The sequence below is a fragment of the Diceros bicornis genome, chromosome 32, assembly GCF_020826845.1.
Source record: "Diceros bicornis minor isolate mBicDic1 chromosome 32, mDicBic1.mat.cur, whole genome shotgun sequence".
Taxonomy (NCBI): Eukaryota; Metazoa; Chordata; class Mammalia; order Perissodactyla; family Rhinocerotidae; genus Diceros; species Diceros bicornis.
Genome location: NC_080771.1, coordinates 37336451 through 37354560, shown reverse-complemented (window position 1 = coordinate 37354560; position 18110 = coordinate 37336451). Strand labels below are relative to the sequence as shown.

General features: G+C 61.1%; 1 protein-coding gene across 3 annotated transcripts in view; it reads left to right on the top strand.

Moving 5' to 3' along the window:
• Nucleotides 1-18110, top strand: part of CBFA2T3 (CBFA2/RUNX1 partner transcriptional co-repressor 3) — a 94860-nt gene that overhangs the window by 56360 nt on the left and 20390 nt on the right. For 2 of the 3 annotated variants that reach the window (XM_058528479.1, XM_058528481.1), the window contains exons 2-3: nucleotides 12850-12996; nucleotides 16152-16229. In XM_058528479.1, the coding sequence (XP_058384462.1) occupies nucleotides 12850-12996; nucleotides 16152-16229 (225 nt within the window). The remainder of the gene's footprint in view (nucleotides 1-12849; nucleotides 12997-16151; nucleotides 16230-18110) is intronic. The other variant, XM_058528480.1, reaches the window with a different exon arrangement.

Genomic DNA, 18110 nt, shown 5'->3' with positions numbered 1-18110 from the left:
GCAGCTGGGTGAGGAATGTGCTTCCTTTGTGCGCCAGCCATAGGGCAAGCGGGCCAACATCTGGGTCCCGTTTTGCGTTTTGCGGCCCTTGGAGAGATGGAGTGTTTTCATTCCAGCCGCTTTGAGCTCTCCACCCTCCCCCGCCTTTTAACCCTTTGCTCAACTCCAGGATGCTGAGAAGACCAGGCCTGGCACCATCCGCAGGGCCTTGGTCCGAGGGCTTGGGGCATCTGCGTTGGTAGGAGCTCTGGGCTTCGAGGCCCAACTGAAACCCCAGATGCTTGACCACATGGGCAGGAACCCAATGGCTCTGACCCACTTTCCCCCCAGGAGCCACAGTCACGCTTCATTTCTTGTCATTTTGTGCGCATTTGTTTATTTACGGGGTAGACTTGCATCCTTGGTCACCTCTTGGTTTTTACTCCTGAGCCACTTCCACACCATTGGACAGTGTCCTGACACTGACAGCATCAGTTTTGCTAGTGAGCAGGTATTTGAAGTACAACACACACATGGAAAAGTGTACAGCTTGAACTTTCACAGAGTGTGCCAGATGACAAATATCACCTGCCCTGCCCCCAGGCCCCTCGCCGCTCGTGGTCACTCCCTGTCAGGGGAACCTCTGTCCTGACTCTAACACCATCGGGCAGTTCGGCTGTTTCTGAAGTTCACATCAGTGGAACCACAGGGCACCTGCTCTTTCGGGTCTGGCATCATTCGCTCAGCCATAGGTCTGTGAGATTCGTCTGTGTTGGTGCAAGTGGCTGTATGTGTCCTTTTTATCTGCTGTATAATATTCTGCCGTATGGATCTGCCACACTCATTTGCCTCTTCAGTTCTTGATGGGCGTTTAGATGGTTTCTAGTTTGGGCCTTTGTGAGAAAGTGGCTAATGAATTTTTTTTGAGGTAACATTGGTTTATAACATTACATAAATTTCAGGTGTTCATCATTATACGTCGACTTCTTTGTAGAGGGCATCCTGGTCACACCCAGGCAGACCAGCTTCCTCTCACCACTGACGGGATATCGTGAGCTCATGCTGATGATGACAGACAGCCCAGCCACTGCAAAGTGTCCCCTCTGTGGCTGTGAGGGGGCTTCCCTGTGCCCCTGGCACATTATCTTGTGGACCCCCTCACTCTCGACAGAGGCTCACTGTCACCCCTCTGGGCTGGCTCTGAGCACAGTGAGGGACAAGCTCTGCATGCAACCAGCTGGGTACGTCCACCTCAGGGCTGGACACACATGAGATCTGCTGCATGAGGGCTGTGTGACCTGGGCAAATGTTGTCGCTACTCTGTGCCTCGGTTTCCCCATCTATAACTCGGGGCTCTGACACCTCATGGCTTTGTCAGGAGGAGTTGAATGAGAGAAGGGGTTTTGGAGCCTGGGCACATAAACAGCTCTCAGCAAAAGAGAGCTGGTTTAAAATCAAAGTCACGCACGTGTGCCAAGGACAAACCTTCCTCCTGGGAACCCCACCCCCAGGCCTCCTTGGTGCCCCATGTCTGCATGTCTTTAGAAGGATGCCGCTTGCCGAGCACATCACATCCCATGAGTGCTGCATGCTTTCGTGGGTGAGCACGTTTCTCCCTTCTGCAGCTGTGGGGTGGGCTCTATTCTCACACCCATTTCACGGGTGGGAAAACTGAGGCCCAGGGTAGAAAAGCTGCTGATGTTCCGTCCTTGAGACTGAGACGGGAGGTGGAGGATGGGCAGGAGCCACGGCAGGCTGTCCAGTTTATGGAGACCATTTGGATTCCTTATCTAAGACCACCCCCGCCCTGAGAAGCAGGAGTTATGGGCCCTGTTTTACCGATGGGTAAACAGGCTCAGAGACATGCCAGGGTGATTTCCCCGAATTCACAGTTAGTCGGTCCCAGAGCGGGTGGGAACCCAGGTTTCCTGACTCCCAGCCCAGTGTTGTTGCCATGGCAACCCACGTCCTCCGCATCATCACCCACAGGCCCAGGGGGTCAAACGGTCCCTAGGACTAGGTGGGCTGGGGTGGCTCAGTGCTGTGCAGTGGGAAGGGTGGCGGCAGGCAGAGTTAACGGGATGGGGGACAGTCCGCCCAGGTCAGGCCCCAAGGACCGGGAGCGGCTAGGCCAAAGGATCCAGATGGACTGATGTAGCTCAAGCACCGTGGGGATAGATCCGCCCGGACCAATGGAGGGAAAATACTAACCCTTGTATTTTTATATGATTACTTATTCATCGGGCAGCAGAGGTCTTAATAGAAACCAGATGTGGGAAGCGACTCAATTCCAGCGCCTGGGACTCATTAGGGCTGTGCCCTCCCCCTCCCCTGAAAACGCCCATTGCTTTGCAGAGCATCAGGGATCAAAGAGAGCCATCCTCCGACTTTGGCCTTGGGGGTGGGCGGGAGGGGTCAGCCTCCGGGTCAAACCTGCCCGTCTGGATGTGAGGGGGTCACCCAGTGTCCTGGGTTTGCCCCGAACATAGGCAGCCTCCCAAGTCCCTTCGCCTTCGGCCTGGGAGCCCCCATCTGTCACTGGCCACAGACCCTTCTGAATGTGGCTGCTTCCCAGGGGTTTGTGCCCAATTTTTCCTGCTTATTCCACACCAACCCCTCAGGAGGCTCCAGAAGAGTCGTCCCCACCCCAGAAGTTTGCCCTCAGTTGGGGGATCATCCGGCTTACTGGAGACCCCCAGGGTCCAGGAGCTGTGGCTGGACCACAGGGTGCGGGAGAAGTGCCACCCCGAGGCCAGGCCCCTGGGAAGGCCTGTGAGGGGGTGCATTCTGGGGGGATGACCTAAGCGAAGGTTTGAAGTTCAGACGCCCCCTCCTCAACGAGAGAAATCTGCCCTCCACTCTCCCACCCCCCACGCCTAGCATTCTGGCCGCTCTGGGGACAGGGGCCCCTGTGAGCTGGTAGCACAGCCTCTTTCCCCTTTGCCCGAGCCCTGCATGGTGGCCGGTACACTGTGGCCAGTGGCCTCAAAGGAGGCGAATCTACCACGGATAATGGGGCTGACCTGGTGATGGGGGCATCGAGGGCTTCCGTGCAGGACTTCCCTGCACCGCCCAGTGTCGCCCTGTGTCTCTCACGGCTTTCAAGGTCCTGCCTGACGGTTATGAGGCCAGCAAACCTGCCCGGGACCCCGTGAGCCAGAATGACGTCCCCTCTTTGTGTGAACACAGAGGGGCCCCATAGTTGCCGAGCACTTGGGGGGTGGGGGGCTGTTCCGTGTCCTGAGGGGCCTAGCTCCGACCCTCACAGCTGCTCGCTGCTCGAGGGATGCATCCCCATGGCTGTCCCCAACTTGGACCCTGCACTGCGTTGGCGTCTGTTGCCCCCCACACGGTGTCCGCGTCTGACGACACCCTTGTGTCTTCCAGTGGGTCCTGCCCGTGAGGGCCGCCCTGAGGTGCGTGTGACCAACGTGTGCCTCCCTGCCTGCTTTCCTCTCACACACACTCGTGCTCTCCATCACTGTCACCTCCGTGAGTTGAGTGTCAGGCTTGTAGGGGGTCAGGGGCGTTTTGCAATGCGAAGGGGGCTTTGGGCCTCAAGGGTCCGGAGCTATTGTAATAGGAGGTCTGTAACTGGAAGGGAGGGAAGGAGGGAACCCGGGGGACTCTGCGGTGTGGGGAGTCAGGACTCGGGGCCTTGTGGAGCTGTGGTCTCAGATGAACCCCTGACCTCCCTGCCCCTCGACGTCCTCGTCTTTTCTCCAGGGCAGTGACGCCCGCTAGACTAGGACTCTGCCACGCAGAAGAGGCACCCAGGAAGGTGGCGGTACTTGGGAGCCAACGGGGGCTTGGAGGACATGGGGATGAGGCTGTGCCAGCAGCTTGGGCGGGATCGCACGGAGCCCGAATGCCACATGGCAGAGTTGGACCTGACGGGGAAGGAGATGGGGAACCACGGTGGACTCTGGATGCTGGAGGTCCCTGCGAGGCGTCGCGGTCACTGGCTCTGGGCCTCGGCGTCCCCATCTGTAAGGTGGGCTGAGGGCAGTCTTGCTGGGGTGCCGTGTGTGAGGACGGTGGCATCCCCGCGCTCTGTTCAGCATCTTGGAGGCCCAGGCTGGGCCTGGACGGAGGAGGTGCTTCTGACGGGCAGATCCACCCTAGCTAGTGGGGCTGCCCACAGGGGTGCCCAGGGGATCTGCGGACACAGGTCACTGCTCTTCCCTTCCGAAGAGCCCACCTGAGCGGGACCGGGCATGTGGGGAGGGAGCCCGGAGGACGGTGCCCATGTGCCCTCAGCCGTGGCACCGGGCTCCTCCCGCGGTGGGGGAGCCAAGCCGGGATGCCCAACGCCAGCCAGTTGCTGCTGCCCCAAGACCTCCCGGAGGACACAGCTCCAGAGGGCGCCCAGCCAGGGGAGGCTCCCCTGAAATCTCCAGCCGGCAGCTCTGACCAGACTGAGGCAGAGGAGTCAGGACTCGCATCTGCTGAAAGGGAGCCCATGGGGCTGGGGAGGCTGCAATGATTCTGCTGTCAAGGCACTGTGTCTCCCTGGGTCCCCTTGGTTATAATCAATAAGTATTTATTGGGTACCTACTGTATGCCTGGAACTGTTCTAGGCCCTAGGTTTCACTGAGAAAGAAGGTAACGTTTGGGCAAAGACGTGGAGGATGCGAGCAGACCATGCAGGTATCCAGGGAAGGAATTCCTACAGAGGAAACAGCCAGTGCAAAGGCCCTGAGGCAGGAGAAACTGAGCAGACGCCAGAGGGAGAGTGTGGGCTGTGAGGGCAGAGAAGGGTCGGGCCATCACAAAGGACCCTGCGGGCACTCTGAGGGCAGTGGCCAAAGGGCGGGGGAGCCATCTCATACTGGTCTTAGGAAATATGTCTTAGAGGGGCTGGCTTGCCCCTCTGGTTCCCAAGAAAGTTAAGTGCACAGGTTTACCTTGGCAGGGGTTTCAGAATGTTGGCCTGCTGCCCTGCCGAGGGAATTCAGAAGCTGGTGATTCAGAGACTAGGGTCCGCCATGCACAGCCCTCCCGCCCCAGGGCACAGTGGGGACAGGCTTGTCCATCTGGCCGGGTTGTGGAGGCCACAGTGAGGGTGGTGTTGGCTGGACACCCTCGCAGGGGGGTGCCCTGCCTCTTGTTCGTCTGCACTGTTCCTACGAGGAAGGTGCAATATTTGATGACACAGAAGGAAAATTATTAGACGACGGTTTAAAGGCTAGTTCGCTTTTGTCCTGCCACCGTCAGAGCCATGATATGGCCCGTGACTGGCCCTGTGCACGTGCTCTCTCCTCATCCCTTCCTACAGATGTGGAAACGGGGCTGGGGCAGTGTCTCAGAGTCCTCGCCAAGCTCCCGGGTTCCACCCGTGTACAGAGGAGGAAACTGAGGCACAGTACTCTTCCTCGGGGGGCAGGACCCTGTGCCGAGCCCCCCGAGCCCTGCCGCACAGCAACCCCCACAGAGGCTCCTGCACTTGCTACTTCTGGGGCCGGCCTCTCCATCATCCTGGGAACTCGAGGGGGCCTGGAACCTACAGGGCCACCCGGCCTCCCATGGGCCTCAGGGACCCCTGCCTGCAGGTCAGCTCCCGGAAAGGGGTCGAGGGTGGGGCTGTGTCCATCCAGGGACAGCCAGGCCCTGGGAGCAGCGCCCTGCCCAGTCTCCACACAGGGGTGCATCCCAAGACCCCACAGAGAGAGTGGCCTCCAGGGCCAGAGGGCCTGAGTTCAAGGCCAGCTCCCCTCCCTATGCCTCAGTTTCCTCATCTGCCCACCTCATAGGTTGTGGTGGGGGCAAGATGAAGTGTTTTGTGCAAAGTGTCAGGTCAGGGACACTGTAGCTTTGTCACCTGTCGGCACCTGTTGGCCTATCGGTACCTGTGCAAAGGGCCTGAGGCAGGTTACCTGTCGTTACCTGCCCACCTTCCTATGTCCAGTGGCTTTTGTGAGGGTCAGATGAGGTAACCGCAGAAATTGGACCATGAAAGATCAAAGCAGGGGCTTGTTCTTTCCTGAGGCAACGCGGATTTGAGGACGGCTAAGCCGGGAAGCTGAGCTGTGCTGATGCTGACAAGCCCTCCTCCCGTGGAGGGTTCTACACTGCGGGGCTGGGAGCGCTGGGCTGTGGCCAGTTCTCAGCCTGGCAGGGCGGGCTGGGAACCGCAAGCAGACAGGAACAGTGATGGATGGAGTGGCTTGTTCCGGCACATTCCGTGTTCTTTCCCACTGGCTCCGCCCGGCCTTGGAGGGCTGCTTCCTCTGTGGACGGATTAGAGACATTTAGCTGGGAACTGGATACGCAGTCTGGGAGAGACTCAGGGTCTCCCACGGGCCCTGGGGAGCACTGCCAGGGTCTGGGAATGTTCTCGACGGGGGGAAGCCATGGGGCAGCGGGTGGGGCTTCGATGACGGGGCTGGAGGAGGAAGTCCAGGTCTCAAGGGACGCCTCCACTCACCCCGCTCGCTAGCACGTCATGCATCGGTCCTGCACGCAGACTCCACATCAGGACGCCAGCTACTCGGCCACCAGCAGGCGCCCCCAGCCCTCCGGAATCCGGGGTGGGAGAGGGACAAAGAAAGCCCTGTGGGGGGGCGGGGCGGACAATTAGAAGAAGAGCAGATGAGGGAGGGACGGCGCTCGGAGCAGCAGGCTTTGAGGGAGTAAGACGCCAGGGTCCACATCCAGCGCCCTCTCAGCTGTGTGAGCCGGGCAGGTCGTGAGCCTCTCTGTGCCTCGGTTTCCCCATCTGCAAGGTGGAGAAGAGTACCGGCTGCCTCGGAAGGTTGTGGAAGGTTATGTGAGTCGGCTGGCTGGGCCCTTCGTATCAGGAAGGTTCTTTTCCTTGCACGTTGAGGCTCCCTGTGCTGCGGGCCCCTCGCCTCCCGTCTGCCCACCTCTGAGCCAGGACCACAGGGTGAGGGGTCCAGCACCCCAAGAGTTGTCCCCTGCCTGCCACCAGCACAAAGGCCGCTGTTCTGGCCGAGACATGGTGCAGAGCCCCAGGAGAGTGGCAGGGCCCCCCGAGTGAGTGACCAGGCTTGGTGTCTCTTCTCCAGCTCTTCGCTTTCTTCCACACATGTGAAGTTGGACCTTCGTTTCACTCAAGCAGGCTTCCCCACCTGCAAAGATGGGCCTGACGGGCTGTTTGGAGAGAACCAGGATGCCCACTGCCGTGGACACTGGCTTTGCCTCCTGCTGCTGACGGGGCTGGAGAGATGCAGGGACCAGGTGGCTGGGTCTCATTTCTTCTTCCTGGGCACTCTGGATCTGGAAAGAGCCCCATGGAGCTGGGCAGATGGTTCTCATGCTCACCTGCCCCAGAGCCGGGGCGTCACCCATGACTCAGAGCATCCCCGCCCCCAACCTCAAATCCCAGGCAGCCACCCCCTCCGTGTTCTGGTCAGCCGTGCGCGGCCTTGCGGCGCAGTGCGGAATCAGAGCCCTGGCTGGTCCGGCTGCAGAACTCTCTCGTCTTCCAGATGACTGTGGTTCACAGGGAGCTCAAGGCCCGATGCAGGGGCCCTGGGCTCGGCCCTGCTGCCATCAGGCTCTGTGCTTCTGGCTCTGACACCCTGAGCAAGTCACTTGCCCTCTGTGAGCCTCAGTTTCCCTCTGTGAAATGGGCATTGTAAAGGGACCTGCCTCCTGGGGCTGCTCTGAAGGTGTGGTGAGCCCACGAGCAGGACTTGGCTTGTGGAATTCCTAATAAAAGTCAGTCCTGGGGTCGCTCCGCTTTTCCTGACCTGAGGGGCAGGTGAGCTAACTCGTGGGGCATGTGGTAGCCCCACGTAGGGGGCAGCTTTTATCCTCACTGTTATATGTTAATCTTATATGAAAAAGTTAACTTAAAAGACACACATCCAGCAGCCTAGGTCCCCCGCAGGACCTGCTGAACCAGAGCCCCCTAAAGGGGGGGTTGTCTAGGGGGACCCACGATTGGGGGGAGGGGCTGTGGGGCTGAGAGGCCTAGATGACCCCAGAATCAGGAATGGTGGAAACGGAGGCCCGGGGTAGGTGCGGAGGGGACAGCTCAAGCTCGGGGGCGAGGGGATGGGGTCAGGCCCAGTCTGCCTTTCACAGGCAGGGTGACCTTGGGGAGCCAGGACACATGGGGCCCTGACATGCTTTCTGGGGAGGGCAAGAGGATTCCACGAGGTGCTGTGTGGACGTGCAGGGCACAGGGTCGGCTCCAGCCAGGGCTGAGGACACCTGGGAGTGGACACCGGGGGGGACTCGAGAAGGAGGAGGGAAGAGCTGCCCAGGTCTTCTGGGAGGTGGTCTGTACCTTGCTGAGCTGTGCCCGCTGAGCCAGCCGCCCTGGCACCCTCACAGCCTTGGCGGGAAGCAGGAGCTGTCCCCCTCACGGGCTCCCAGCACACAGCATCTCCTGTGGGGCCCCTCCCTGAGCTGCCTGCACCCTGGCAGCTGCTGCCCACCTAGCTTATGGGCCCAGGGTCCCACCTGGACGGCCCTACACTGGCTGCCAGCCGGTCAGGGAGATCATGCAAGAGCCACCGGGGGCCGAGCCTCGCAGTGGGTCTTGGAGGGCCAGGCAGTGGCCCCCGGCTTGGCAGGGGCCTTGAAAGGGGGCCATGCAGGAAGCCTGCACCCGGAGAACAGGATGTCCCTGTTGGGCAGCGTGTTGGCTGTTGGCCCTCAGGCTGCACAAGCCTGCAGGCCAGTCAGGCGTGGCTCCAGTGCAGGCTGGTCAGGCCCCCACACAGCTCGGGGTGCAGGGGTAGGGACGGGATAATAATTAATAATAATAACTAACGGCTGCTGCCATTGATGGTGGGACTGTGGTGGGCGGCAGGCCCTCCAGTGACCTTCTTTCGCCCTCCATCTCCTTTGATCTGTCAGCACCCCATGGAGGTGGGTGACCCTCGTGCCCACTTGAGAGGCGAGGAACCGGCCTCAGAGGGGCAGCGACTCGTCCTAGGAGGGACGAACTCCAGCTCCCTCACAGCCTGGGCTGTGTGGTTGACCAGCCCTGCGTCCTCGCTCGGCCAGCTCCGAGGAGGGCGAGCGTCCCGAGGCACTGTGTGCATACCCCCCACCCCGATGTCTGCTCGTCCTGGGGCGGGGCAGCCAGGCCCCTCTGGACCTGCCCCTCCAGGCCCTCGGTGGGGAGACCCCAGAGAAGCACTTTCAGACTGCTCCTCTCGGAGGGCTGCCTCGTGGCGACCTCCACCCTGTGTCCCTCTCGCATCAGCAAATGCGTGGCCCGCCTTCCGGAAGTCCCAGTCCAGCGCTGAGACCCTGCAAACAGGTGACCGGGAAGCAAGATCATCCCAGAGTGGGGTGACGTTCTGGAGGAACTAAACGGGGGAAGTGAAAGAGCTTGAGTGCGGGGGTCTCTCCAGAGGAAGTGAGGTCAGAGCTGAACCCCCAAGACGGAAGGAGGGGCGTTCCAGGCGGGGTGTGCACGGCCTGGAGCCAGGGCGCTATGGGTGTGGGAGGAAGGGCAAGCACACAGGTGTGAAGGAGGGGCCCAGCAGGGGTGGGCGGGGTGGCCTGGGTCAGGTAAACCCTGTGAACCCCATGTCATGGGAGCTGCTGAAGGGTTTTGGGCGGGAGAGACGATGCACGAGCAAGACCTGCTCTGCTGCTGTGCAGAGCCCTCAGTGGCTCCCTGCTGCCCGTGTAGCCAGGCCACACTCGCCAGCCCGGCCCCACTGACGCTGCTTCCTGACTCCCCTGCACATGTCCTGCTCAACTAGAGGCCCTGAACACTCTCTCCCTGGCCTTTGCACTCTCTGTTCCTTGACCACAAATGCTATTCCTCGCCATCTCCACACCACCTCTGCTCTTCCCTGAGGGCTGCGTCATTTTCTGCTTTCTGGGGTGGGGGCAGCCTCGAGAGCAGGGTCCCGACCCACAAGTTGCTCCATAAAACTTTGCCGAATTTCATTGCGTGCTCGCATGTGCAGACTGGGAAGGGGCTTGCCCTCACCGCATTTACAGAGGAGTGGGCTCAGAGAGGTGAAGTGACTTGCCCTAGGTCACACAGCCAGGAGGCAATAAAGCTGGGACTCAAATAAGATTCAAGAGGGGCCGACCCTGTGGCTTAGCGGTTAAGTGCACGCGCTCCGCTACTGGCGACCCGGGTTTGGATCCTGGGCGCGGACCGACGCACCGCTTCTCCGGCCATGCTGAGGCCATGTCCCACATACAGCAACTAGAAGGATGTGCAACTATGATGTACAACTATCTACCGGGGCTTTGGGGAGAAAAGGGGAAAAAAAAAAGGAGGAAGATTAACAATAGATGTTAGCTCAGGGCCGGTCTTCCTCAGCAAAAAGAGGAGGATTGGCATGGATGTTAGCTCAGGGCTGATCTTCCTCACAAAATAAATAAATAAATAAATAAATAAATAAATAAATAAATAAGATTCAAGAAAGGCTCATGAGGTCCCATACTGTGTACCTGTGGTCCCACTGTGCGTGGCCTCCATGACCCACAACTCCTGGAGGTGGGGCCTGGGAGAGCTGGGGGGGGAGCCCCCTCCCCCTGCAGCCACCTGGATTTGACTTCCAGAACCGCTGCCTCTTCAGGAAGGAGAGTGCACATGGATGACAACCAGGGGCTTTGAAGCCCTGCAGACCCACGTGACCCTGCGGAGACACACCCGTACTTGCTGTGTGCCCTGGGCGGATTACTGCCCCTCTCTGTGCCTGTAAAACAGGGCTGGCAGCAGCGTCCCCCTCACAGGAGTTCGGTGAGAATAACAGGAGCAATAACCGTTGAGCAGAGCCTGCAAGCAGCGAGCATTTTCCGTAGGTGGGCAGCCCCAGGTCCGCGCCGTTTCCTTCTCTGCAAAAGGAGGTCCCAGGCACCAGCGGGGCACCTCCCCCTTCATCCTCAGGGCCCAGCAGGCACCCAGAGGATGAGTGTGTCCACGAGCCCATTTCTCAAGGGTCACTCTGGGTCACCCTCAGTCTGCTTCTCCCTGACGGTCCAGTTCTTTCTAGACAAGCCCCCTGTGAGGAGTGTGAGGCCGGCCTGGTGCTGGCAGGTGCCCTCCGCCCTCCCCAGTGGGTTTCTCCTTCTCTGCTTTTCTGGTTTGTCCCATCCGTGTGGCCCCAGTGAAGCCCCACTGTGGAAGGGCGTTGAAAAGTTGGAACAGGCTCCATGTCCTCAGCGTCCCAGCCTGGCATCTGAAACGCCCTCTCAGGCATGCGAGGGGACCGCCTGCCCCAAGGCATCCTGGTCAGATGAAGGGCTGGCGGGACGGGCTGCACCCCACAGGGGTGGCCCAGGGCCTACGGCAGCCTGCCACATTTGCCTTCTTTGGTTGTCACCGGGGACTGGCCACCGGCCTGCAACCAGGCATGCTGTTGACGGGCCCCCACAGCTGCGGCGCACGTGTGCCCGGCCATCAGCCTCCTGACAGGCAGGCTGCAGGGGGGCAGGGCGCCCGGCGGGAGGGAGGCCAGCGGCTGCAGCTGAGTGGACAGCAGGTGCTGTGCGGCCAGGGAGGCTGCTGATTGCCGGCTGCTGCCCCATGGAGGGGGCCCAAAGGGGGGGGTGCGTCTCGGCTCTCGCCCCACGCGTGGGGCCCTGGGGTGTGGAGGGCTGTCAGAGCCCCGCCCCAGTGCTGCATCCCCACGCTGGCGGGGCAGAGGGAGAAGTTTGCACACCATGGGGCGCGAGACGATGGGAAAGGCCGTTTGTCGGGTGAGGCCCCGTCGGTGTCAGCAGCAGGAGCTTGGGGCAGTGGCGGGGGCAGCGCGGGCTGGGCCTCTGTTGGTGACAGATACAGGACGCCCACCTGATGGCCCCGAGCAGCTGAGCCCCCGAAATCCCATCCCCTGCTCCCAGGGCTTTGCAGCCTGCCCAGGCGCTGGCTGCCCCTGAGTTAAGAGGGAGGGAGGCCAGGGGCTTGCCCCTCCAGCTGTGAAGAGTGCCTGGGCAGCTGCCGGCTCAGGGTTTGTGCGGCCGGTCAGACGCGCCCGAGGCCTTTTCCTCAGGGTCCTGCTTGGTGGGGCCAGGGGCCCAGGGCCCTCCCAGGCTATGGTCTGTTCTCGCCATCCCCACCCCCTCTACGCACACCTGACCCACAGCAGAGCATCAGACCACCTGGGACTTGACCAGTGTCCAGGGACACGACCCGCTGGTCTGTGGACCACAATTTGAGTGGCCAGGCCCAGGACAGCCTAAAATGGACTGTGTCCTTGGCCTGTCTGCTCCCGGGAATCCTCTGGGCAGGAGATGGTTTAAACAGAGGCTTCTGCTGCCCCAGAGGGTCTGCCTCACAGTCTCTGCTGAGAAGACCCCTAGACCAACCTGTCAGCCTCTGAGAACTGGCGGGGCCCTGGGAACTGTGGTTCCCCCGAGTGGGGCCCCAACCAGCTGCTGCAGCCCCACCTGTTAGGGACCCTGTTAGAAATGCCAATTCTCGGGCCCACCCAGACCTGCTGAACCAGAAGTGGGGTGTGGAGGCTGCACCTGTGTCTGAACACGCCCTCCAGGAGCTGCTGATGCAGGCAGAGCGTACGACCGCTGCCTGAGGGGGTGCTGCTCAATTCCGTGGTCTGCAGGAGAGGAAACTCAAGCTCCCCGTGGCCACCCCACAGTGAGGACCCCAAGCCCCTTCTGGCTGGCCCAGGGTTCCCACAGCTCCCCCTCCAGCACACCTGAAATGGGTTGGCCGAAGCCCGCTGTCTGGCCCCAGGTGGGTGGGATGTCAGCACCTGTGAGCACACCTGGGGTTGATCTTGGGGCTGGGCCCTGGGACCGGGACTGGCTCTGTGGGCAGAGCCAGGAGCCACCTGGGCCCCCAGCAGCACAGGCCCAAACCCAGTGGCTGGGGGGGCCTTGGCTGGGAACCAGGTGGGGCTGAGTCGGCGGCTGGTCCTCTTGGCCCCTCAGCTGCTTCACTTCTCTCTCTTTCTCCAGCGGACAGGAAGGAGAAGGCCGCAGAGATGCCCGACTCCCCAGCCGAGGTGAAGACGCAGCCCCGGTCCACACCCCCCAGCATGCCGCCCCCGCCGCCCGCTGCGTCCCAGGGGACCCCACGGCACCCCTCCTTCACGCCCCACACAAGTGAGTAACCTCAGGCTGGGGCGCCAACCGGGGCAAAGCGGAGAGGCACCTCCGGGAGCCCCTCCAGTTGTTTGAGGCTCCGAACCCCGTTGCGAATGGAGCCGGTGCTGCAGTCCCTCTGCCCTGAGCCCAGAAATGCCCACCGTTGGGCCTTTGAGTAGGGAGCTCTCATCATGGCTCAGAGCCCAGGCTTTGAGGTTCAAATCCCAGCTCTCCTACTTTATAGCTGTGTGGCCTTGGGCAAGCTACTTGACCTCTCTGGCCTGGCGTTCATCATGCATAAAGTGGGGCTGGGCATAGTCCCTGCCTCACAGGGCTGCTGTGAGGACAAGTGAGTTAATAGGAATTCTTACCCAGTGGCCGGCACATTGTGAGCCTTCCATCAAAGTGAGCTGTTATACCTGGAGCTCAGAGAGGGCCAGGGTCTTCCCCACGGTCACACAGCAGGTTACTTGAGTGCAGGTGAATTCCGTCGGTCCTGCACCCCACAAGAGGGCCCATCGGAGGCGGCTCTGGCCTTGGAGGAGCTCTGGGCTCGGATATCAGGGACTCTGCAGCTGGGCCTCAGCACAGGGTGAGGACTGGCCAGGAACTGGGGCCAGCAGGGGCCTCGGCTGCTGGTGATGTGGCAGACCAGACCCTCAGGCCGTGTCTCGCCAGCCCTGGGCAGACCCGGGTTGGGATCTTAGCACGCATGACAGCCCTGGGTGGGCTTCCGGGGTCCACAGCCACCATGAGAGCCCTGTTCCTTTGAGTCAGAGAAGTTGGCAACTCGGTGACTTTGGGTCCTGAGCAGCTGGGAAGAAGGAGGCCCCAGGCTCGGGCCATTGCAGGGGACAGTGTCCCCTGCCCCCTGAGATCAAGGGCTTCGCAGTGCATCCCCAGCGTTTCTGGCAGGCAAGGAGAGGATCCAGATGCCACCCCCAACCCCATGTTCAGAGGCTAGAGGCCCCACACCCAGGGACCCTTACCAGGCTTTGGAACCCAAGTGAAGCCCCACTCTGGGGAAGGAGGCTCAAACTCCGCAGCCTGGTGGCTCCTGGTCCCCACTGGGCCGAGAAGTAAGAGCTGCTTTGTTGGGTCCCCTTCTGCCCACCCAGGGCCCAGGGTGGACTGAGGGCCCAGTCTGGCTCCCTTATCCCTGGACATGAAGGATGCTGGTCCTGCCATCCAGGGCCCGGCAGCTGGCTCCATCAGGCTGGGGTGCTGGGCTATGGGGTCAGGTGGCCCAAGTTCAAGGCCAGGCTTAGTCCCTTGTTTGTAGGATATTGGCTTTGAGCCAGTCTCCTGACCCCTCTAAGCCTTGGTTTGGTAAATGGGGTGACACCACCTGTTCCAAGGTGTGGCTGCCTGAAAGCACACGGTAGGAGCTTCACGGCCAAACACCCCTTCCTGCACCTTTGCCCGGCACAAAGGTTCTGGCTCTCCTTCATCTCGGTGCCCGTCTGAGCCAGGGTCCCCAGGCCCCACGTGTAGTGGACACGGGAATGGGGCCCCTGGCCCTGCTCCCTGCACCAGCACGGAGCCGGGAACCGTGGAGGGCTTTGCACTCCGGCGTCCTCAGCGGTTCTCCCGAGGAGACTGTGGCCGGCTGGGCACCCCACCCAGCCCTCACCTCTGGGGTGAACCGCGGGCAGAGTCTCCGTCCACTACACAGGTGCCACCCTGTCCGGCCCCCGCAGGTCAAGAGGGGCGGCTCCTGCCTGGTTCCGCTTCAGCAGCAGCTCCCAAGAACCGCCAAGACCCCAGGCACCCACCTAAAACGACGCCCCTGCCCCCGTGTTGTTCGGTTCCAAGCAGGAGAAACCAGCAGACAGCTTGGCCATCTGGCCAAGGGCTCTGAACCAGGTTCCCTGACCCTTGTGGGCAGTCTCCCCTAGCCTACTTTCCCTCTTGGTCCAGGAGCCCATGTTCTGGAAAGCAGTGGTCTGGGAACCAGATGTTCCAGGTCGAGCCGGGGCTGGAATCATCTGACACTGCCGGGCCTGCTTCCATGAGGCCTGTGAGCAGATGTGCGGTGGCAGGCCTGTGTGAGGCTCGGGTCCCCCGCGCGCCCCCACCACCCCGCCGGCTCACGTCTCTGGAGTCGGGTCCGGCTTTATGTAAAGAGCGTGGAGATTACGAGAGACAGGCTATTCTTTCTCTTCTCAGTCGACACTTTAGTTCCCTCGGGCTGCTGGGAGCATCCATCTGAGTCTCCAGCCACCTCCAAGGTGGCCTCAGATTTGTTCTCTAACCGTGGAATTCCCTGAAAGCGGGGTGGTTAAGCGCGTCCGTGCACCTGGCTGGTGGCAGCCCAATGGTCAGAGCCTCTGTGCTCAGCCGAGGATTCCTGCCCGAAGCCTCCCCATCTTCCCCAGGACTGGCCTGCGAGCCAAGCTGCCCAGAGACTGACCTTGAACGATGGCCTGAGGGCTGTGGGTTTTTTCCCAGTGACCACCCTGGGCAAGCTCATTCTGGAGTTGAAGCTCTTCTGTGGCCAGGGAGGTGGGCAGGAGGGCTGAGAAGACTCTGGGAAGGAATGCAAGGAGCTGCTCTGCAGCTGGGAGGACCCTCAAAGGGCTAATGCTCCATCCTGCCCTTGATTACTCTTGTGACAGGGGGCTCACTCTTTGCTTACAGTGGTACAGCCTGTCTCCTTGAGGCTTCTGCCCACTAACCCAGCTCACAGAAATCAGATCTCTCTTCCTGTTCGGTGCTTCCTCCCCTCACAGTGGCTCCGTCCTGGACCTCATTTCAGAACCACTATTGGCTTGTCTGTTGATGGAGACTTCAAGCCCTGTGAGCTTGAGCTCAAGGTCCCTTGAGGACGGTGCCGAGTGGGGTCACCAGACACCTTGCAGGAAGAGAGCTTTTTAAGAACCAGGGTGTCCCACCCATGCCGATGGAGACACCGAAAGTCTTGTAGAGTCCTAGAAGGTCCCATAGAAATGGCCCTAAGAGATCCCCCGATCCCACCCTGTCGCTTTACAGAGGAGGAAACTGAGGCCCAAAGAAGGGAGTGGACTGGCCCAAGGTGGTGACAGAGTTCCGATCCCCAAAACTGCTGTCAAGAGGCAGAGGGGGGAGGGGCCGACTACAGATGCCCTGTGGGGCCGAATCCTGTCCCTGCCGGCCCCTTTCCTGACAGCGTGTTTTTCTTATTTTGCTTACAGATCGAGAGGACGGGCCTGCGATGTCTCTGCCCCACGGCCGTTTTCATGGCTGCTTAAAATGGTCTATGGTCTGTCTTTGTAAGTAAAATAACAAAAACCGCAGGTCTCTGGGAGGTCCTCACCCAGCACCCGCTGCCTGGGAAGGCCGCCACAGTGCGCCCCCTGCCTGCATACCCCACTATTGCGTCTGCCTCCCTCAGAGAGGAGAGGGGTCTGAGGGGCAGGCCCAGGAGAGCAGAGCAGACGGGGTCCCCAAGTTCACACCCCAACCCTGTCCCTCACAAGCTGTGTGACTTTGGGCAGGTGGATGGTCTCTCTGAGCTTTCTTTTCCCCAACCACAAAGCAGGGCAAATAAGCCAGCTCCCAGAGTTGTGAGAAGGTCCCTGTTGATGGCGAGTCCGTCGCTCGGCCATCTCCAGGGCAGACCCCAGCCTGGGTCAAGTCCTAGCTCCTGCTCTTCCTGGCAGGGTGACCTTGGGCAGGTACCACCACCCGTGCCTCAGTTTCCCCACCTGTAAAGTGGAAGTCATCATGCAGCTGGGTGATTACAAGAGGCCATGAGATGCTGCTGGTCGCGTCGGCGAGAGGGCTGGCACGCATGGGGTGCTCAGCGGACACTGGTCACTAGTGGACGTTTCTGTCAAGGTGCTTGGGCCGCAGCTGGTGTCCGTAACGGAAGCTCTTATGGGGCTATGCTCAGCGAGGGCAGCCAGGCTCGGCTGTCAGGACAGGCCCCGACTCTAAGCCAGTTGGGCTGCACAGCGCAGGTGTGGCCGCCGCGTGGCTCGCGGCTCCCAGGGGGTGACGTGACAGTTGGGCGTTATTTATGTCCTGTGAGGCTGTCGCCCTCCTTGCCATTGTTCTGCGATGCGCCTGGCCTTGCTCTGGTGCCCGGCATGTCTGTGGAGCTGTGGCACTGTCAGGACCGTGTGACTTGTGTTGACGGTGACAATGGTGATTCCCAGCACCCAGGAGCCACCCTCGCAGCAGGGAGAGGGGCTGTTTGTGGGGTTCCTCATCCCAGCCCAACCCCTGTGCAGGACCCGGGGCTGGGGTAGCCATGGGGGCGCTAGCGTGTGCCCCCAAACCTCAGCTGGGGACACGTGTGTGGTCTAACTTAGTAACACACCTGTTGTGGGAATGGAAGCACTTGTGGCCGGGCTATTTTCGGCGTTCCTTTAGCAAGCTGCTGAGACTGCCCGGCAGCCCGCGGGAGGGAGCACGGGCGAGCGAGGGCAAGCAGGCTGCGGGAGGACCTGGGCGCCGAGGGCAAGCTGGTAAGGGAGCCGCAGGGAGGCCGGGCCCAGGCCAGGCCAGGGCCGGCGGGTGGGGGCCCAGGCGGCATGGACAGCCGCACGTCTGAGAAGCCTCTGGAAGAAGGTCCAGACCCCAGATGATAGCCCAGCTCGCCGGAGAGCAGCAAGCCCCTGCTGTGGTGAGGTCTCCTGTGGCAGCAGGCTAGCTCCTGGCCTGGCTGGGTGACCACCAGTGGTTGTCATCAGTCTTGACCAGGGTGTGCGTGTATGGGCGTCCACTGTGGGGTCAGCTGCAGCTCACCGTGAGAGGGAATGAACACAACAGCAGGTCTTCTGGTCTCTCTGAGGGTCCTCTGGATGGCGCCTCAGAGGGTGAAGGACAGGGCTCTTCATGTCCTGTGTCCGGTGTTCGCTGTCCATCCAGAGTGACAGGGAAGGCCGGAGCAAGGCGCGCTGCTCCCGCGGGACTGTTCTAGAGCCGGGTGTCACATCTGGGCCAGAAGTTGCTTCTAGGATCATCCACACCAAGGGGACAAACAGGTTTCCTCTCGCACAGCGTCTCAGGGGAGGGAGCCTGGGAGAGGACTCGGGCCCAGGAGCGGTGCCAGGCTCCATTCCTATAGCCCGCCCTTCTCAGGAGAGGGGCAGCACATCGCTCGCCCTCAATCAGTGGTTTCCACGCTTGTGCTAAGTAGGGGCCAC